Consider the following 22,394-nt stretch of genomic DNA (forward strand, 5'->3'; position numbering starts at 1 on the left):
CGAAAATCTCCATATGCCTGTAAAATCAATCAAATAGACCAAGCCACACTAGAGAAGAGGATATTAGCGAGAAATAGCTCCGTGGAGCTTAGAAATCACATAGAAATAGCTATAAACCGAGGGTAAAATGAAGTATAAACTGTGTACATCAAATTCCCCCAAGCTATCTTCTTGCTTGCCCTCAAGCAAGACAATCATTGATTAGTAACAACCAGATAAACATACTTCACCCCATAATACATTTGAAAATATCATACTCAAAATCGAAATCGGACACGCAAGCATCTTAGCCAACCAATCACCTCATTCAGACTATCAATCAACCTGAATGGCCATCAAACAGAGCCAACCATGTACACATAAGGAATCGATGACTAGAATATCTCACTTAGTGGTCACTCTGCACAATTTTATGTGGCGAGCTAAAAATGAGCCCGATCTCTCTCCATCCCCACTAATAATGATAACCCCCCCCCCTAACTCACAACACTCGCGTGTTTAAAGGGTGATAATGCCGCTCAACCTAGTCAAAAGTCGACTTGAAATGTGACAAATACTCCAGCATTTTGACAAAAGACTTGTTTCACATGAACACAATACTATGCACGAAGGTCAGAAGGTCTTTTTCAAGCTTGTAATGTAGGCCGGGTGAAAATGGGTAGGAAAAATTTGGAAAATGTAGGCAACCATAGTCTCTCAGGGAAACCATCAAAAATGAACGATACAAATCAAAATCCCATCGAACTAATTCACAAGAATATACACTCCAAACATAACTTGAATTAAGAGCAACTACCACCTTATTCACCCTACATAAAAATTCATCGCACTATTTCTATTTTTGAAGCTCTTTTATTTATCATTCAAGAAGCTGAAATTTTTTCCTTTTCTTTTTTTTCTTTTTTTTTTTATCAAACTATAAGAGCTTAAAAATAGATCAAAATTTTCCAGAACCTTCAAGCTTCAAATTAAACTTCTCCAAAACATCATCACAAGCCAAAGAGAATACCAAGATAGATGACTCCCCCAAGCTAGACTTGGGATAAGTTACTAGTTGGGGCCGATAGGTTAATTTTGTGACTTAGATGAAAAACATGGACAAGGCTACAACATGGGTAAGCAAGAAGGGAACAGACATTTCTAAATTAATCTGGAGGCTACCTAATGAACATGGCCTTCGTCCTCCTCATCGTGCATGTGCAATGTATCATGGCACACTACTAAAAGTCTCAAGTCAAAACTAAGATCAATGTCACACCAGGAACTAACACACATGAATGAATACTAAAGGCTCAAGCCTCACAGTTAACACAGTCAAGCTCCAGATTCATACACAGTTGAACAAAGTTGACTTCCATTAGGCCAAGACAATCCAAAATCAGATCATGATCATTTAATCCGTATTGCAAGTCTTTCAATCAGAATCAAGCCAAAAACCTTTTAATCATCAAGGAAAAGGGGCACAGGGAAGTTGTTTACTAGTTGTTCATCATCATGATTAACTTTTTTTTTTTTTTTGAATTTATGAAAGCAATAAACTAAACTACCCAAAGCAATAAAATCTATCTAGCACGACATAAGAGAAAAAGAGAACATACCAAAACAAAGGCTATATACATCCTCCCCCAAGCTACACTCGGCAATGACCTCATTGCAACGAGGGGTAGGTAGTGCACTACTCGAGAACCTCAGGGAAGGTTCTCATCATCGCTAACATCATCATCAGTTGCTCCATTTCCACCAGCAGAGTTCCCATCATCGGGAAGGACATACCAAGAAGGATGTTGGCCATCCCTGGGAATGTGACCTTGCCTGCAAAAAAAATCATAAATAGGATACATACAAAGGCGAAGGTCAGTCTCTACGGTCTGAAGACAAGAGGAGAGGCCCTGCTGGGACAACTCGAGACCACGGATACCGGCCATGATGGCATCATGATCGGGGGGGGCAGAAGAAGAGGAAGCTCCCGTATCCGATCGCCTAGAGTAGGTTAAGGTGGTCATGACAGGGGCAATGGGAGGTATTGGCTGCCCCGGGGTCTCCAAGAGGTAAGAAGGTTGATTAGGGTGGATCTTAGTGAGCTTGGGTGCAGGTAAAAAGATAGAACGAGAGGTTTTACCTATGAGCCATCGAATACTATTCGATTCTATGGAAATCCAACCCGCGGAAATGAAGTATTGTTGATCCAAGAGGGTAGGACCTACTACGGGTTGCTTGCTAGCCTCAACAAAACCTTCCTTGACCGCTAAGTGTGTAACAAGGCCACCAAGAACTATGGGAATTTGAGTGCGTTCGCCATTGTCCTTGAGGGTGGTGAAAGTACAACTTTGTTTCCTAAGGTGAAGGGCGAAAAGGTGGGCTATGTTCATAGTGTAAGCATGTTCGGCGGGTTGTGTTTTCAAGTAACTACCCAAAATTGCCGCCTCATCAACTCTCACATTATGGGGCTCTATCCTCCCGAAAATGGTCCACCCCGTAGTACGGGTCCAAAACCGAAGGGCGGGTTGGTGAATTTTGTTAGCGGAAGCATGTTGCCAAGAGTCTATTTGTTCACCGGTTAAAGCTAACCAAAGATCCCCCGAAATTAAATGGTCCGGTTGAGATTGTAATCCATGTGATGGCAACCCAAATTTTCTAGCAAACCCATCCAAAGAAAGTCTATGGCTCTTGTTTAACAACCTATAGGAAACATATGTCACCAACCCATTCCTCCCCTTTTCAATTCCAAAAGAGCTCAAAAATTCAAGGGTTAGATCTTCATAAGTGTTATGAACCATAGTGAATAATTGAGTCATACCAAGTTTTGAGAATAAAAGCTTACAATCATCATGAATTCCTAACTTAGCAAGAAAAGCATGATCAATAAAACGGGTAGGAATTACCTTTCGATGCATAAGCTCCAAAAATCTAACCTTTTGGTTGGGGAATTGCCGTACGAACTTGATATGTGGAAATTCCGGCACACTTTCAAGGACCAAGGCCGGTTCTTGGGTTGCAATCCTACTCCTCTTCCTTGTAGCCATGGATGAATATTCAATCTTTCTCTCTCTAGAAAAATATATGGGTATGGTGGAAAATTGATGGAGAAAAATGCAAAGAATGATGAAGAAGAAGTAGATAATGGGTAAAGATGTGAAATTTGGGGAATATTTGGTAGTAGTTGATGATTGGAATTTGGGGTTAGGGTTTGGAAATTGGGGATTTTTAGAGGAGAGAGAGAGAGGAGTATGGGAAAAGAAGTAAAGGGGGAAGAAAAGAAGAAGGGGGGTTTCGGTTTTTTTTTTTTTTCGAAGGTGGAGGCTCGCGCCCGGTAGGGCAGGTTTGCCCGGTCTGCCCTGGCGGAGGGGGTTAAGATTTTTTTTTTTTTTTTTTTTTTTTGGAAACCACTGTGGCTCGCGCCCGGTAGGGCAATATTGCCCGGGTCGACCGGGCGGAGGGGGTTCTTCCTCTCCGTTCGTTTTCTTCCCTTTCTTTTTTTCTTCGGTGCGGCTCGCGCCCGGTAGGGCGGGTTTGCCCGGTCTGACCGGGCGGAGGGAGGTCGAAATTTCTCTCCTCCTTTTCTCTTGCTGCTTCTCGCGCCCGGTAGGGCAACGTTGCCCGGGCTAACCGGGCAATGAAGCTTTTACTCGTTATCGCCCTATTCCTTTAGCTCTTCACCTACATAACCATTTTTAACGATGAGTGTGGCACTGTAATTCTCTTGTCATTCTCTTAGACAGGAAAATAAAAAAGAAAAATTAAAGTAAAATGAAAATAAAAATAAGAATAAAATAAAATAAAATAAAGGCGGGTTGCCTCCCGTAAGCGCTTGTTTATATGGTCATAAGCTCGACCACCTTTTTGCTCAACTTTCTTTTGCCGGATTAGAGAGCGTGATGTTTACTCTCTCATCGATTGGGTCACCAACTCGGTAGTGTTTTAATCTTTGGCCATTCACCTTAAAAGTGTCACCATCCTTGTTCCATAGTTCAATGGTGCCATAGGGGTAAACTTTACAAATCTTGAATGGGCCCGACCACCTGGAACGAAGCTTACCGGAGAATAGCTTCAATCTTGAGTTGAATAAGAGGACTTGATCTCCTTCTTTGAATTCTCTTCTCATGAGACCCTTGTCATGCCACCTTTTTGTTCTTTCCTTGTACAACTTTGAACTCTCATAAGCTTCAAGGCGAAGCTCATCTAGCTCATTTAACTGTAGCAATCTCTTTTCACCCGCTGCTTGAGCATCGAAATTTAAACTCTTGATGGCCCAAAATGCTCGGTGTTCCAGTTCGACGGGTAAGTGACATGCCTTTCCATACACCAATCTATATGGAGTGGTACCAATAGGCGTTTTGAATGCCGTTCGGTATGCCCATAGCGCATCATCGATCTTAACAGACCAATCCTTTCTTGTTCTAGCGACTGTTTTCTCCAAAATAGACTTAATTTCTCGGTTGGACACCTCAACCTGACCGCTAGTTTGTGGGTGATAGCCGATTCCAACCCTGTGTTGCACTCCATACTTTTTCAGCATTGCTTCAAACCGATTCTCCAAGAAATGTGTTCCCCTGTCACTGATTAACACACGTGGTAAACCAAAACGTGGAAAAATAACTTTCTTAAAGAACTTACTTACCACCCGAGCATCATTGGTTGGAGTAGCAATTGCTTCAACCCACTTTGAGACATAGTCAACGGCTACTAGAATATATCGATTACCATAGGAAGAAGGGAATGGTCCCATGAAATCTATCCCCCACACGTCAAACAACTCGACCTCGAGTATGTTATTGAGTGGCATCGCGTGCTTCCTTGAAATAGTATCGGTCCGTTGACAACGGTCACATGCTTTAACATAGGCATAGACATCCTTGAACAAAGTTGGCCAATAAAAACCACATTGTAAAATCTTCGCGGCCGTTTTTGTAGGACCTGCATGTCCACCACATGGTAAGTCATGGCAATGAGAAATAACATGGTTTACCTCACCTTCCGGGGTACATCTTCTAATCACTGCATCTGCACACAATTTGTATAAAAATGGATCCTCCCAAAAATGTCTCTTGGCCTCATAAAAGAATTTCTTCTTTTGTTGAGATGAGTAGCCATGGGGTAATGTACTTGTGGACAAAAAATTATCCAGATCAGCATACCAAGGTGATTCAATTTGAGAAAGTGCTAATAAATGTTCATCAGGGAAAGAATCATCGATGGGGAGGTCATCATCATCCCCCTTGTCAAGAAGGAGGCGAGAAAGATGGTCTGCAACGACATTCTCAGTCCCCTTCGTGTCCCTTATCTCAATGTCATAATCTTGCAATAGAAGGACCCATCGAATCAACCGTGGCTTGGCATGACTCTTAGTCATCAGATATTTCAATGCGGCGTGATCTGTGTGAATTATCACCTTTGAGCCAACAAGGTATGAGTGAAACTTCTCTATTGCATAAATTACTGCTAGCATCTCTTTTTCAGTTGTGGCATAATTCATTTGAGCAGAATCAAGAGTTTTACTAGAGTAATAAATAGCGTGGAGTTTTCTATCCTTCCGTTGCCCTAAGACGGCCCATATCGCATAGTCACTAGCGTCACACATAATCTCGAATGGTAGGGTCCAGTCCGGGGGTTGCATAACGGGAGCGGTGATCAAAGCTTCTTTCAACCTGTTAAAAGCTTCAAGACAAGCATCAGTAAATACGAATGGGGCATCTTTGGCCAAAAGCTCAGTTAGAGGTCTAGCGATTTTCGAAAAATCTTTTATAAATCGCCTATAAAATCCTGCATGACCAAGAAAGCTCCGAATTCCTTTTACAGAGTTTGGAGGGGGTAATCGCTCAATGACCTCTATCTTTGCTTTATCAACCTCAATACCCCTATTTGACACCACATGGCCTAGAACGACTCCTTGTTGTACCATAAAATGGCATTTTTCCCAGTTTAGAATTAAATTGACTTTTTTACATCTATAGAGCACCTTTTCCAAATTTTCAAGACATACATCAAAAGATGTTCCATAGACAGAGAAGTCATCCATAAAAACTTCCATTGAATTTTCAATAAGGCCTGAGAAAATTGCCATCATACAACGTTGGAAAGTGGCTGGAGCATTACATAGTCCAAATGGCATTCTTCGATAGGCGAAGGTGCCATAGGGACATGTGAAAGTAGTCTTTTCCTGATCACATGGACGAATGGGGATTTGAAAGAAACCAGAATATCCGTCCAAGTAGCAGAAAAAGGAATGCTTAGCCAAACGTTCAAGCATCTGATCAATAAAGGGAAGGGGAAAATGGTCCTTCCGAGTGGCCTTATTCAATCTCCTGTAATCGATGCACATTCGCCAACCTGTAACAGTTCTAGTGGCGATTGGCTCACCCTTGTCATTCTTAACAACGGTCATACCTCCCTTCTTAGGGACTACTTGTACAGGGCTAACCCACTTACTATCTGAGATAGGGTAAATTATTCCTGCAGCAAGCAATTTAAGAACCTCTTTTTTAACTACCTCCATCATATTTGGATTAAGTCGTCTTTGAGGTTCTATGGAGGAGGTATGATCGTCCTCAAGAATTATCTTATGCATACAAAATGAGGGATTAATACCCTTAATATCATCAATGGTATACCCAATAACACTTTTGTATTTTCTCAAAACGGTGAGCAGTTGCTCTAATTTCGTGTCATTAAGTTCAGCATTAACAATAACAGGATATATATTAGTAGGACCAAGATATGCATATTTAAGAGTGGAGGGAAGGGGTTTCAACTCTACCTCGGGAGGCGTAGTACTCTCCCCAACACTTGATACACTAAGGACTTCCTTCACTAGAGCGGTGGTTGGATTTGCTTTTCCTTCCTCAAGTAGCCGCATGTACTCCCTTGTTTCCCAATCTTCCTCACTGGTGTTTCCTACCAACACCGTTTCCAATGCATCGTCTTTCTTGATTAAAGGAAGTTGCTCACGTTCTAGATCATCAAGGACATCCACTTGGCAAATAGTCTCTCCCATGGAAGGAGTTCCCGTAGCGTTCAAGAGTGAATACTCTATTTTCTCGTCTCCCACCTCAAAAGTGATTTTTCCATTCTTCATATCAATGATTGCACCTGCAGTGGCTAAGAATGGTCTACCAAGTATAATAGGGACATGTGCATCCTCTTCCATCTCCATCACAACAAAATCACATGGGATAAAGAATTTTCCCACACGAAGAGGAACATCTTCAAGTATACCCAAGGGAAATTTAACCGTCCTATCTGCAAGTTGTAGAGACATGCGTGTAGGCTTTAGTTCACCCATTTGAAGCTTCTTGCAAATAGAGAGCGGCATGAGGCTCACACTTGCACCAAGATCACATAATGCCTTGTTAATCTCTATGTCCCCAAGCTTTACTGGAATTGAGTAGCTACCCGGATCACCTAATTTCTTAGGAAGTGTATTTTGCAAAATAACACTACACTCTGCGTTCAACGCAACAGTAGCATTCTCTTCTAGCTTCTTCTTGTTAGAGAGCATGTCCTTCAAGAATTTTGCATAAGATGGCATCTCGGATTTTGCATCTAAGAATGGAATGTTGATGTGAAGCTTCTTCAAAATATCGAGAAATTTTCCATACTTCTTCTCTAACTTAGCTTGGGCCAACCTTTGCGGGAAAGGAACTGTTGGCACATATGGGACAAGTGGTGGTGGAGTTGATGCCCTTGACTCTTCCTCATTCGCGGTACCATCGACCACCTTCTCCTTTGGGACTACCCCGTCAACAACCTCCTTGGATGACTCTCTCATGGGAGGATCTTCCAATTGCTTTCCACTCCTCAAAGTCACAGCATTCATATGCCCTTTTGGTGGTTGCTCTGTTTGACCCGGAAAAGTGCCCGGAGTCTTCCAAGATTGGCCAACTTGATGAGCAAGTTGACTTATCTGATTTTCCATGAGCTTGTTCTGAGCTTGTAGTTGTTGGATGTTGTTGTTCGTTGTGGTAACGAAGTTCTCAAGCATTAGCTCAAGGTTGGATTTTTGTGGAGGTGGTTGCATAGGTTGTTGGACTAGAGGTGGTCGTGCTTGAAAACCGGGTGGAGCATTATAGTTATTGTTTCGAGGTGGTGGTGGAGGGGGGTTTTGTTGAGCTTGGGTGTTCTTGTAAGAGAAATTTGGGTGATGTTTCCAACCTTCATTGTATGTGTTTGAGTGAGGATCATATGGCCTTTTGGGATTTGAAGTGTAGAATGCATTGGCTTCCTCGATCGACATCTCCTGTGAATTTTGTGGGCAGTCAGGGGCAATGTGACCTTGTACATTACACATTTGACAAGTTTCAGTAGATGAGCCAGAAGATGCTGCTTGGAATTTGTCAAACTTGCTTGTCAATGCCTGCATAGAACTAGTTAAAAGGGTTAGAGCATCAACATCATGCATACCTCCCTTTTTAACATTGCGTCGTCCTCTTGGATGGTAATTATCATTTGCCGCCATCTTCTCAATTAGCTCCTTTGCCTCAGTTGGGTTCTTAGTCAAGAGAGAACCCCCAGATGCAGCATCAATATAGATTCGGAACTCATGAGTCAAGCCATTGTAAAAGGTTTGGATCAACATCCATTCAGGAATACCATGATGAGGGCATTGTCTTTGCAATCGCTTGAACCTCCTCCATGCTTCATATAAGGACTCATCATCTGACTGCTCGAAAGTAGATAGCTCATTTCTCAACCTCGCAGTCTTTTCTTGTCCTAAGAACTTGACTAGAAAAGCTTTCACTAGTTTGTCCCATGTATCAAAAGAGCCAGTACCTTCATCTCTCAACCATTCCTTCGCTCTATCCCGTAATGAGAAAGGGAATAGGCGAAGTCTAATAGCATCATCTGTAACACCATTTAGTTTCATGGTATCGCATTTTTCCAAGAAACTATCAATATGACTGACAGGGCATTCGTGAGGTGTGCCTGCAAATGAATCATTAGAGATGAATTGAATGAACTGTGGCTTCAATTCAAAGTTCTGAGCTGTAACGGGTGGTCTGACAATGCTAGAGAGGAGTCCCGTTGTGGTATCGGGAATACCATATTCCAAAAGAGATTTTGTGCCTGGATCGACCATGTTTCTAAAGTGTTGATTCCTTCTTCTTCTTCTACCTCCTCGTCTCCTTGCGGTTGCTTCAATTTCAGAATCAAGTGGAATTAAATCGTCTGACCCTGAACGTCGAGTTTGCATGCAACAAGGAACTAAAAGCAAAGAAATCAAGAACACAAGAGACAATAGCCGAAGCAACAGATAAAGCTTAGTAAAAACGAATCACAATTAACTAGTATAGAACCGTTAGTCCCCGGCAACGGCGCCAAAATTTGATAGGCGTGTCGCGTACCTAACAAAAATAAACCTAACTAGACCACTACTATATAGACGGGCAAGCAAGGGTCGGATCCCAAGAGACTATAGTTCAACTAATTAAATAGACTCAAGCAATTACTAAGCAAGTAACCAAATCAAATAAGTGGGAATCAATATCTAAAGAACTAATTAAAACGATAAAATCTAATAAAATGCACAATTCAATGCTAAAAACATCCAAGATCAAGCTTCACCACGAATACAATTAATGCAATAGTCGTTCTACCCCTAACATATAATTCAATTGATTAATGAGGAAAAGTAATCCATGAATAATACCAATGGTCTCTCTCGAGTTATCAATGGCTTCTCTAATCACAATCAAGCCTACTTCCGTGGAATCATGTAAATTAGAGACCTTAAGCACATTACTCTAACTTCCTAATCATCCGTTCAACTACTCCCGTGATAAACTTCAAACCCTTAATTGATTTATTCAAATCCGTCAAAACCCAACTCCCGTTGCGATAAAAACAAAGGATTAATAACAATACCAATTATCCCTAATCTAGTATTGGCATAAACATAATCAATTAAGCAAATCAAATACAATTATTATTAGAGAATTTAAAGAATTAAATCATGCATTAATCATATTCGGGTTTCGCTAGATCTTGGAATAAAGAACTACTCACACATATTAATGGAAGCAAAAACAATAATCAATGAAGAAAGCATGATTAATAAGCAATTAAAAGTAAAAGAAGAAATAGAGATGAATACCAATTGCTTGAATGAAGAAAAGTACCAATTGTTGATGAACAAAGATCAAAACTTGAAAGTGCAATTTTAATCTAGATCTAGAGAGAATATTAGGGTTCTAATAGTGTTAAAAACTGCTAAGATAATAACTAAGTAAGTTTAATCGGCTTTACAAAGGGGTATTTATATCCCTTAAAATAAGATCCGCGAAACTCCGCCCGGTCAGACCGGGCAAAGCCGCCCGGTCGGGCGCGACCAACACTTTGGCTTAAAATACGATATCCTGTTCGCCCGGTTTGCCAGGGCAATGCCGCCCGGTCCGGGCGGACGGGGGCTGAACTTCTTCGCTTCTTTTCTTCTTCGCCCTGGCTGCCAGGGCAATGTTGCCCTCCAGGGCGGACACGGGAAAAATCTCTTCCATCCTACTAAGCTCTCGTGGCAATCCAAAATGCATCCAAATCATCCGAAAATCTCCATATGCCTGTAAAATCAATCAAATAGACCAAGCCACACTAGAGAAGAGGATATTAGCGAGAAATAGCTCCGTGGAGCTTAGAAATCACATAGAAATAGCTATAAACCGAGGGTAAAATGTAGTATAAACTGTGTACATCAAGGGTTAGGGTGTGGAATCTGGGTGGTCGTGGTTATTAACGCTCTCAATTCAACATATGTAGTTCGGTTGCTAACATAATCATAATTGTTAATTGTAGGTAAGCCTCTAAAAGTAAGATCTTTCGATTCGAACTCTTATTAACAAAAATTAATCAAACAATTGATCAGGTTGCAAGATTAACAATAAAACACTATCAATTAAAGAAATTAATAATCAAAATATTAAAAACATCAATCAAGATTCATAATATAAACATGGATTACCAAACCCTAGAAATAAACTACTCAAACATGGAAGAAATAATTAAAACTAGATCTAAATACTTTATAATGAATTTTGATATCGTTCAATAATATTTTTTTAAAAAAAATTATTTTTTTTTAAATTATAAAACCACCAATACATTTCACTTTAATTTAATAGAATTTTTTATATATAAAAAATAACCCGGGGCATCGCCCCGACCTAAAACTAGTTTCAAACCTTAAACTCATAAAACCCCTTTTGGGAACATCTGATAAGACAACTCATATGGTCTAATTTCAAACCTAAAACAAATCTGTACTATTTCACTCAGACCCTCTAAGCTTGAGCACCACTCCAACAACAAAAAAAAAAGGCACAAAATTTATAATTTTTTAAAACGGAGAAGATGAAGGTAAGAACATATGAAAAGTTTCATTTTTTTACTTTGGCATTTTACTGTATATACTTGTGTATAAGTTTTGTCTATAATAATATAGTACTAAAATGTATTCCGTATGAATTTCCTCCCTATATTTTCGCTTAAAAATTTAATCCATTTTTGTTGTCCAAAATTGTTTTAATTTTATTTATATTTTGTAAATATGGTTGATTTTTTTTTTAGCAGGAAGAACATGATATATTTGAAGAACAAACTTGCTATGTTCAGGAATATATATGGGGTTACCTGTCAAAAGTGAAGGAGCAATCTGAAAACTAGGGTTCGGACATTGTAGTGAGAGTGATAGATAAGAGCGTAGTTGGAAAGCCTGATTCTTCATTATATAGAAGATTATTAAGGTAATATGACATGATATTATTTTAACTTGTAAATGGAATGTAAAAAAACAAAATTGCAAGTATTTATTTATATTTTAACATAAATTGTTTTTGTTAACTAAAATATTAAATTATAATTTTAAATCATTTTTGTAGGCTATCCCTTAAACAAAATGCATTTCAGGCGTGATCAAGCATTAACAACAAATAAGCATCGATTAACATGATATTAACAAATTATATATAAATTATCCGTCAATTAACAAATAACATGAAATAATTCGTAAATTAACAACGGTCACCCATCCAAAGACTACTCTCAGCCAAGCACGCTTAACTTTAGAGTATTTTAGCACATGAGCTCCCTAAAAGGAAGATGCACCTTGTTGATATGAGTAGTATATCAAATCCTTTTAAAGCAATCATGAGGGGTATTACAATTCGTTAACTAGATCATATTATAATTGTTAAACGCAAAATTAATAAAGCGAATGTAAAATCAATGTAATTGGATACAAAGTTGTCCTTTAAACCCCTTTAAAATTAAAAAAAATAATAATAAAAAAAATGTCCTAACATAATTGCGATAAAAGATGATAATTCAATATGATTGTAACATTACGTTAGGTCGTGTGTTATGACTGTTATACATGATAATTCAACACTATATTTTATAAACAAATTAAAATATAGGGTGTGTTCGGCACTAGCTTTTGAGTAGCTTTTAGTGGTTTGACCAAGTCAAATCACTACTTGACAAAAAATGTGAGTGTTTGGCAAAGTAGTGGTTAGGATAGCTTTTAGTGGTGGAGGTAGCTTTTATGAAAAGTTAGAAAGATTAGCTTTTAAAATTAGAGGTAGTTTTTTAGGTAGCTGTTGAAAATTTAATCTATAGTTTTAAAAATAAAATGTTGATTTTTATATGTAATAGCTAGTCAACCGCTGCTACTTTACCGAACCTTCATATCAAAATTATTTATCTTCACAGCTAACAGCTTGTTGACAGCTAACAGCTACATACACAGCTCACAGCTACAGCTACAGCTACAGCTACCTTTACAACTATATTTTGCCAAACATACCCATAATCATATAAATATCTATAAATAAAAAAAATTAATAAAAAAAAATCATTATTTAAAGTTTCAGTACACTATTATTTCCAAAAATAATGGGATTTGAATTAGTATAGTTGTTTTTTGTATTTATCCCAAATTATTATACATTTTACATAAATCAATAATTTAAATTGCAAGTAATAAAATAAATTGACTAATATTTTACTAAAAGGTAGGGATATTAACGGATAGTTGTTTTTCTACTTCAAATTCATATTAATGATTGGTTTGCTTTTAAATAATGATTAATCATAGGAAAAAATTGTCATAAATAATACGACCTTTTGCTCGTCCGCTAAAAACAAGTCGACCTTTTAATTATCTCTAAATAATACCACCTTTAGTACTAATCCGCTCTAATTAGGTTACATTAAATTGTAACCGGTTACAGTAGGTGAACTGGTGACGTGTCACAGACCGTTGGGAACTTTATTTTATTTAAAAAAAAAAAAAAAACCCTTTCTCCTATCTTTTCTATTTATCCTTCTTTATAAAATTGTTCTTCGTATTTGTCACCATTAAAATGAAAACTCAAATGCTTTCTCTTCCAATGCTCCTTGTTCATCTCTGTTATTTTTTTTAAAAAAAATATCAAAAATTGAATGGCTGGCAAGAGGCAATCATCTAGTGGTTCATCGTCAAGCTTTGTGAGGGAGGAGAATCAGAAAATTCGCTGCAGTTGTGGCAATTTTGCGTTGGTGAGATCTGTAAAAAAGGGTGCTAACATCGGGATGAAGTTTTATGGTTGTCCTTTGTGGTCGGTTTGTTTTAAATTACTCTCAATTGCTCTAAAATGTTCTGAATTGCTATCAATGTAGCTAAAGTTGATTAATTTGAGTTTGACAGTTTCTAATTGCAAATTTAATTACATTATTGTAGGACACCCAATGTGAAATGTTTAGGTGGGTTAATCAGAGCAACCCCATGGAAGATCTTCAATATCATGTTTTGGAGAAGGAAACAAGAATTTCCGAGTTGGAGTATGAGCAACAATGCAGATAAGATAAAATCAAGAGGTTACAATTGAAGAAGGATAACCTAGAAGAGGATGTTCAAGAAATGAAGAACGAAGTGTATGCGATGCGGGTAGAGATGATGAATTGTTCGAGGAACGAGAAGAATTTATCCATGGCTTTGGTTTTTTCTTGGATTTTCTTTGTTGTAGTCTTGTTTTATGTCAAATTTTAGGTGGGATTTTAGGTGGGGTTGTAATTTCCTTGAAGATATAGTAAGGGGACTTGTTTTTATATTTGTAGTTTGTGTTCAGATGTAATGGTACTTGAGTAATGAAATGCAATTAGAAATAATTTCTCAATATAACATAATCATTGTCTTTATAGATGTGAAAGCTGATAACATATAGAATGATTGTTCAAAAGACTTAGCTTACACATGTTACATTGTTCAAAACACAAGCCAACATACACTACATTGTTGTTCAAAAAACTTTGTGCTAATCATAGTTTCTCAAAAGTACATAATCCGAACAGAAGTTTTTATGGTTGTTGTTGATAGACTGTAGAGGTTTGGCTTGACTGTGTGGATATGTGTGGCTCTTGATCTCTTGCTTTATTCCTTGTAGAGGGGCCTAAAACAGAATTTTTAAAAATAAAGTTAACAGTCAGCAAAGAACAGGTGCAAAAAACAGATAAAAATATGCTTACTTATAGTATTGGGGCACCATCAGCACTGAAAAGCACACCAACCCCAATTGGAACCTGACCCCTTCCTCTGCCTCTACCCCTTCCTCCTCTTGTTCCTCTAACTGAAGGACCTGCATTAGCAGCACCACCTCTAGTACCACCTCTGGCAGTACCTCTAGCACCCCTACCACTATAAATTACCCTTCCACCCCTGCCTAAGTGATTTGGTTGTGCAGTGGTGGAGTGGTGTTGCACACTAGCAGAAGAAGCTGAAGCATAGGGGGGGTCAATTACTTGGTGATCAGAAGATGTTCCTGCAGACCCATCTTTTCTAGGTCTTCCTCTTCCCCTTTTTGCTGCTGGCTCTTGGTGAACATAATTGTCTTTATCAGGACATCTCCTCTTATTGTGGCCTTTAACCTTGCAGAGACTACATGTCATTTCAATTCCAGTCCTTGACAAAGAGCCTGGCTTCTTTGGAAGTTCATAAGGATCTTTGATCCTATTTTTTCTAGGTCTTCCAGGACCTACTTTGATGGGAGGTGGGTCTAAGTTGCAGGGCACTTTAGGCCAATGCCTCTCTCCTTCACATGGAGGAATAGACCCACCATAAACCTTGAGGTATACATCCTTCTTATAACAATCATCCACAAAAGATTCAGCATCCTTGTTCTTAAAGAAGATACATGCTATGGCATGACAACATGGGACCCCTAACATATCCCATCTCCTACAAGTGCACTGCTTTGCCTCTAGATCTACTTTGAGTTGGTCAAGGAAATGCTTCACATTGAACATTGTGTCTGAAGAAGGTAAAACATCACAAGAAAGCTCTACAAAAGAGGTTTGGGTTATATGAAGTGAAAGCTATGGCTGCATCTGGATTTAACTCTCTCAACTCCTCTAAATACTGGTCATAATCTGCCATGTTGTAGGATTTAGCAATTTTCCAGAAATGTAATTTCATTTCATCTCTACTAAATGTTTTATGCCATAATGCAAAAATGTGTCTAGCACAGTGACGATGCTTTGGAAGGACATCACAACAGCATGAATAATAGCCTTGTCAAACCCAAAAAAAAAAACAAAAAAAGCAACAGGGGGTGGATGGTTGAGTCAAACTGTTTTTAAGTTGTCATGTGCAGATTCTAAGTTGGAAATAGCTTTTGAAGTAGTGGATGGTTAAGTCAAACTGTTTTTATAAGCATGTGGTAAAGTAGATGCTGTTGAGCCAACTTTTTTAGTTAAAGGGGGACCAGGTAAGGAAATTGATGCTGTTACATTGGATTCCATGTGCTTTCTAGGGCTTCTTCTAGGTGGGCCCAAGTGCTGTGACTCTGGACCCTTTTTGGGAGTTAATTTTTTAGGCTTAGTTGGTATGGGGGGTGGGATATTTTCTAAGATTGGTGGGCTTGAGTGGCTATCAGAAGGAGATGGGTTTTCTGGTGACAAGTGTGGCTCTTCTGTACTGGCAACACATACACATCAACACTCCTATGCTTCATCACTATCTCACCCATTTCTAACACTTCTGCATCCCCTGTTATCTTTCTTAACCCATCTGCTAAAGACAGATTGGGAACTAAAAAATATAGCCCTGCAATGTCACTATAATCCCCACATTTCTTTCCAAAGTGAACTAGCTCCCAATAACATAATTCATCTGGAGCAACCTGAAATGTCCTTCCCATACCACCCATGTACACTAACTCTCCTTTACCAACAACATGCTTAAATCTGCCCCATACCAAAACCTCAAAGTCACATTCTCAAACAACCTATTATTGCTCATTATCACCTAAAATTAAGCACATAAACCTAGATTATCATCACAAACAGATCAATAATAGATTGCACCAAAAAATAAACCCCAAAAAAACCTCAATTTAGCAATCCCATTAATGTTATTCTACAAGAAATCAAACATATTCGACAAAACCAAATTAAGATACAACAAGCATAATCAAACACAAACTAAGGTCAGACATTTAATTCCCCCAAATACCAAACATGCATAATCGAATCAGTCCACAAAACCCAGAACAAATACAAACAATAAGAGTTTGAAGATCGTACCTTAATTTAAGCGACTATAATTGCAAATTCCGTCGCAAGCAAACAACTTTAGGGCAATTTCCGGCGCAATTCTTATCTTCCGACTTGTTTCCCGACTTGCCTTCGTCACTCTCTGCAACTAGTACAAATTTAGGTGAGCTTCAATAATGGCGGAAGAGATAGCAGTAAGGTTTGGGTAGTTGGAGTAATTAATTGCCAGCTGTGCAATTTAGGAGGGAAATAAAAGTCAAGAGGTTTTTTTACCTGTTAACTAATTAGTTCTAGGTTGCCAGTTTTTTTTACCTAATTAGAGCGGATTAGTACTAAAGGTGGTATTATTTAGAGATAATTAAAAGGTCGACTTGTTTTTAGCGGACGGACAAAAGGTCGTATTATTTATGACAACCCCCTCCACCCAAACCACCCCCTCCACCAGTCACTCTCTGCGTGGGGGGTGTTTTCGGGTGGGGTCTGGTGGAAGGGGTGGGGGAGGGCTGGTGGAGGGGGTGGTTTGGGTGGGGGGCCGGTGGTTTTGAGGGAGGGAAGTTCTTTTTTCTTTCTTTTTTTTTTTAATTTTTTTGTTTTTTTTTTGTTATTTTTTTTAATTTTTTTTAGACCAATCAGGACTTGACACGTGTCAAGTGACCTGATATAATAGGTCATTGACTTTTGTTGACCGGTTTGGGATTAAAGAAAAAGAAAACCCCCTAAAGTTCGGATTATTCCAGAATAATCCAAAGTTGGGATTATTGTATCAAAATTGATGAAAGTTGGGATTATTTTTTCTAATTTTTCCTAAATAAAATGTGACCTATTATTTTAGGACAATGAGAATATTAAAATACGTGAGTAGCTAGTTTGGGAAACGTCGTTTTCATACCTGGAAAGCGCCTACTAAGTGAATGACAATGAAGATGCTGGCCAAGTCTACCAACCAAAAAGGCTCATAAAATCCAAAGCCAGTCAACATGTTGCCTGGTGCATCATTCCCAAATGCTGCATAGCCTAAACAGCCACATAACAAGTAAAACATGGTGGTCGTCAACATTGATATTGTGTTTGCTTTCTTCATCACCTTATTCTCTGGTGGACTAGACTTTAACGTATCCTGAGATCATACAAAAAAACTTTGTGATTATCAAGTCGCGGTTAAAACTTTTTTGGATCGTGGACAGTGATAGTAACAAGTTTGCTTGTAATTTTTGCTAGGAAAAACTTAAGCCAGAGTCATAACAAGAGAAAAAATATACAGAACTTAAGCAGAACACGTCCTTTGAGAGTCTACTTGCATTACCATGGACATTTACATGAAGATTATACACAAGTAGTCATTCAAAATGACTAAAATAGAAAGGCTTAATCTCAAGTTATTATGTTGCAATAACCATAATATAAGTACTAATTTAAATTTGTATTATCAATTACAAGGTTATTACCTGTATGTCGACGAGCACTTGAGAAACAAGATAAGCAAATGCAATGTCACCAAGTGCTGTTAACATCTTCCATGCTTTATCAGCAGTAGATGATACATCTACGCCGATCTCTACTCCTGTTAATGTAGTCCTCCCTCCTTTCCCTAACACATTTTAGCGAAAAACTCTCTTAATTACACATTCTACTACAAAAAAAAAACAGAGAAATGAGGGTGAATTCAAGAATAAAACAATTAATTACCCGCGATAATCCTAGCAATTGAAAGTCCTATGCCAATTGTTGAGTACGCGAAAGACATGATTGAAGCAATAGTTGAAGACCATGTTAGCTCATCCAAATTTGGTATTTGAGACAAAATGATCTCACAAATTCCAAAACCTATCATAAAAGGGTTACTGGTAAACTTGCAAGAAGCAGAATGTCCTTTTTTGTGGAAGCAATTCGATTTCAAGACTGCCCTGAAATATGAATAATGCAGCTGTAGGACTATGAATAATTCTCCATGTACGTGTGGTTTCTCTTTCCGGTGACCGGATCAGGACTTCGGTAACAATCTGCTAGGAGATTTGCAGTGTAAAGCATGGTGCTTGAAATGATGAAAATAGTAACAATTCCTCCGATCCATCCAAGTTGTGATACGGCCCATCCTAGTGAAAGAACTCCAGAACCTATGATTGTTGTAATTATATGTGCACTTGCAGTCCATTCCGTCCCTATAAATAAAAGGGTTGAAATATGAAAAATGTACTTTAACAATTCAACTTAAGAAAATATGGCAAATGTTATTCACATAATCACAAACATGAAAAAAAGCTAAAAGACAAAGAACAAGTAAGTTAGGTCCATTAATTACTGAGATCATTTTTCTTGTTTAATACTTTAAGGTATACGAAGTATATGATAATATGAATACGTCAATTAAAACATAAGTGGGAGACATGAATTTTTGTTAGATTAGTCTCAATGTCAATTTTCAAACCATCAAATATTCATAATTCTTAGTAATAAATAGATATATCAATTTTTATTTATTTATTTTTTTTTTTTATGAAAGTAATTGTTTGATCATCAATGTATAAGTCGGTTAAACAAAAGGGAATGCCAAAAATTAACAATGGTACAACCTTTATGATAAATTGTGAAAATTGCACCTACACAATTCTTTCGTACCACAACTAAACTTCTTTATTTTGTTAAAAAAAAAAAATTATAAAACCCTCCTAATTTAAGTGAAAGGCTACTTAGCTATTTAGCTGCGGTTTAAGGGGCGATAGTTTTCTAAATCATTGAATTGAATCTTATATAGCAAAAGTGAATAACAGCATTCATAAAAGCATGCATTGAGAAAAATTCAAGTAACAAACATATAGAGACTATAACATGTTAAGTCGAATAATTGCCTATTAAGATGGCCTAGGTAAATTCGGGTTGATTACAAGTCGACTTTCATCCACATCACACGTTAAATTTTCATATATAACAACTCAACTCAAGTCGGGTAAAATTTTTCCTAGTCGAGAGAGAAGGGGACTTAAGAGAGTTGTACGTACCCGTTCTTCGAGGCTTGCCATCATCATCGAGTTGCAATTTTTCACCTTTCGTAGAAGGCGATGCAATACCACCACCTTGTTGCGATTCTTCATCTTTGCTGCCTACCATTTTAAGTCGAATTGAAGATGTTACAAACTTACAACTAAATAAGCCAGAAAAATTAATAAAATAGCTTAGTTAAAATAGTAGTACAATTTTGTGTTACTTTTTCATCAGCTAAGCTTTGTTCACAAACCCTATTTATATGTCGCAAAATATATGTGGATAGTGAGCCTTAATTTTCTTTTTCTTGTTATTTCTTTTCTTTTCTTTTCCTTTTTAATTCTTTTAAAAAATTTCCCTTAAAATTTTCTTAGGGGCCGTTTGGTTTACACGGGGTAAACGGAATGGAATGAACAAAGGGAAAGAAAAAGAATGGAATGAAATTACCCAAAATTTTTTAAGTTGTTTGTTTTAAAAACAAAGGGAAACACTATCACCAATCCCACCACCACACAACCACCTTATTTCTTCAATTCCCACATTTCCCAGCCACCACCCAGCCCCCCACCAACTTGCCGCACATCCCCAACCACCACTCACCGCCCTTCGCCCCCCACCAAACGCTCCCCTGCTGCTCGTCGCCGGTGCTCTCTGCCCTCACCGCTGCTCGCCCCACTGCTCACTGCTCGCCCCACACTCGCTGCTCGCTGCTGCTCTCGGCGAGGGTCTTAGCAGTGGTGGGTTTGGGTTTGTGGGGGTCTCGAGGATGGTGAGTCGATCTGGGGTGTCGACGATGGTGAACTTCGATCAGCGATGGTGGGTTTGGGTTTTTGAAATTGTGAGGGTGTCAAATCTGGGTCTTATCGGTGGTCGGCGGTGGTCGGGGAAGGGGTGGAGGTGGTAGGGGAAAGCACTACTAAAAATTAAGGTTTTTGCGACCGCCTCTAACGGTCGCAGAAAATAGCAAAAACGGTCGCAATTTATAATTGCGACCGTCAACGGTCGTAAAGGGGTGGTCGTTATTTACTTGGTCGCAAAAAAAAATTATTACGATTGTTTGACGGTCGCAGATTTATTGCGGCCGTTTTTATTAATTTCAACGACCGCAAGGAAAACGGTCGTAAATATAAACAATTGCGACCGGTAAAGCAGCGGTCGCAATTTTGGAAATTAGAGACCGCTTTTAGCCGTCGCTAAAATTAAAAAAAACAAAAAAAAAAGTTCACCCCCATCCCTGCTCTTCACAACCACGCCCCCCACCACCACCCAAGCCAACTCCACCACTGCCTTTTCCCAGCCAACCACCTTTACCCACCAACCACCTTTACCCACCAACCAAACACCTCGAAAACACCACCCCATCACCTCGACAATCCCAACCAGCCACCACGAAAATGAAACCCAAAAAAAAACCCAGCAAAAATCAAATATGGTCGAATTCAACCAGCAAAAATCAACCAAAAACATAGATAAAATCAAACCAAAAAAAAAAAAACCAAATTGAAATTAAACAAAATCAAACATAAACCCAAAAAGAACGAAATATTCAAACATAAAAATCAAACAAAATTAACCAAATTGAAATGAACGAAAATGGAACTAACCCAAAAATAACAAAAACCAAACAAACCAACAAAAATTAACCCAAACACGAATAAAATCAAACCCAGAAAAAAAAATCCAAACAAAAATTCAACGGAAAATAAAAAAAAAACAGCAAAATTCGAATGAATAACACATGGAAATTCGAATTAATAAAAGTAATAAACCACAAAATCGAAAATAAAACAATTATCAAACCAAAATCAACAAAAAAAATCAAACCCGAAATGAAATTAACAATAATCAACCCAAAATTCGAAACGAAAATCAAACATACTTTGTAATATTAACAAAAATCAAACAAAAAAATCGCCCAAAAATTAAACCCAATAATTATACCCAAAAAAAATAAACCCATAACAATTAAACCAACAAATTCGAACAAAAATTCCAACAAAAATGAAATAAAACCCTCATAAATCGAAAACAAACATAAATTAAACCCACCTTTGTCAATATTTTTTCCTCTAATGTTTCATATGGTCGAATTCGACCACAAAAACTCCAGATCTGGAATTTTTATGGTCGAATTTGACTATTAACACCATAACTCGTTTTTTTCTCGTTGAATAAGGATTCTTTATTGCCTAGACGGAGGGAGGAGCAGAAGAAGAAGAGGAAATAGATCAGGGAAAAGAGGAAAGAGAAGGGGAAAGGTCAGGGAAAGAAGAAGAGAAAAGAGGAGAGAGGCGTGAAAATGAGAGGAGAGAGAAAATGAAGAGAAAATGAGAGGAGAGAGGCGTGAAAATGAGGGGCGGCTGTTAGGGTTTGTAAATTAGGGTTGAGGTGAGATGGGTGAGTATTTATACCCGAATATTTTTTTATTAAAAAAAAGCTTTTTACGACCGTCTTGACGGTCGCAAATTATGACATTTACGACCGTCTCTTTGACGGTCGCAGATTATGAATTTTACGACCGTCTTTGACAGTCGCAGATTAGGACATTTACGACCGTCTCTTAAACGGTCGCAGATTATGACATTTACGACCGTCTTTGACGGTCGCAGATTATGCCGTTTACGATCGTCTTTGACGGTCGCAGATTATGACATTTACGACCGTCTCTTGGACGGTCGCAGATTATGCCATTTACGACCGTCTTTGACGGTCGCATATTAGGACATTCACGACCGTCTCTTGGACGGTCGCAGACTATGACATTTACGACCGTCTTTGACGCTCGCAAACGATTATTTATTTTAATTTAGAAATATTTTTAATTGTTAAAACATCCTAGTGACCGTCTTAAAAGCTGAAAACGGTCGCAAAACGATCGCAAATTTGCGACCGTTGTCAAAGCA

General features: G+C 38.3%; 1 protein-coding gene, 1 non-coding gene and 1 pseudogene across 2 annotated transcripts; 1 reads left to right on the plus strand and 2 right to left on the minus strand.

Annotated features, from left to right (window-relative positions):
- Positions 1-3,570: 3,570 nt before the first annotated feature.
- LOC145555400 (uncharacterized) lies at positions 3,571-9,073 on the minus strand. The gene is made up of 3 exons (XM_081617144.1): positions 7,457-9,073; positions 4,969-6,556; positions 3,571-4,464 (listed from the first exon to the last, which is right to left on the minus strand). Exons 1-3 carry the CDS (start codon positions 9,071-9,073, stop codon positions 3,845-3,847), a joined length of 3,825 nt encoding a protein of 1,274 aa, XP_081473270.1. The 3' UTR covers positions 3,571-3,844.
- LOC145557235 (small nucleolar RNA R71) lies at positions 8,583-8,689 on the plus strand. The gene has a single exon (XR_014092281.1). It is a non-coding gene; the product is annotated as a small nucleolar RNA R71 (small nucleolar RNA).
- Positions 9,074-17,360: 8,287 nt separating the features above from the next.
- Positions 17,361-19,617, minus strand: LOC145555401 (amino acid permease 6-like; annotated as a pseudogene).
- Between the last annotated feature and the right edge of the window lie 2,777 nt (positions 19,618-22,394).

This window comes from Chenopodium album, chromosome 8 (genome assembly GCF_948465745.1).
Source record: "Chenopodium album chromosome 8, dcCheAlbu1.1, whole genome shotgun sequence".
Taxonomy (NCBI): domain Eukaryota; kingdom Viridiplantae; phylum Streptophyta; class Magnoliopsida; order Caryophyllales; family Amaranthaceae; genus Chenopodium; species Chenopodium album.

What these genes read in the sequence shown, in the direction of transcription:
- LOC145555400 (XM_081617144.1), bottom strand. Translation starts at nt 9,073, where the DNA reads ATGGTCGATCCAGGCACAAAATCTCTTTTGGAATATGGTATTCCCGAT. An exon ending in AGCTAGAAGAGAATGCTACT is followed by an intron (nt 6,557 to 7,456) that starts GTTGCGTTGAAC and finishes TGTATGCATAAG; the next exon opens with ATAATTCTTGAGGACGATCA. An exon ending in AAGATGTACCCCGGAAGGTG is followed by an intron (nt 4,465 to 4,968) that starts AGGTAAACCATG and finishes GCTATCACCCAC; the next exon opens with AAACTAGCGGTCAGGTTGAG.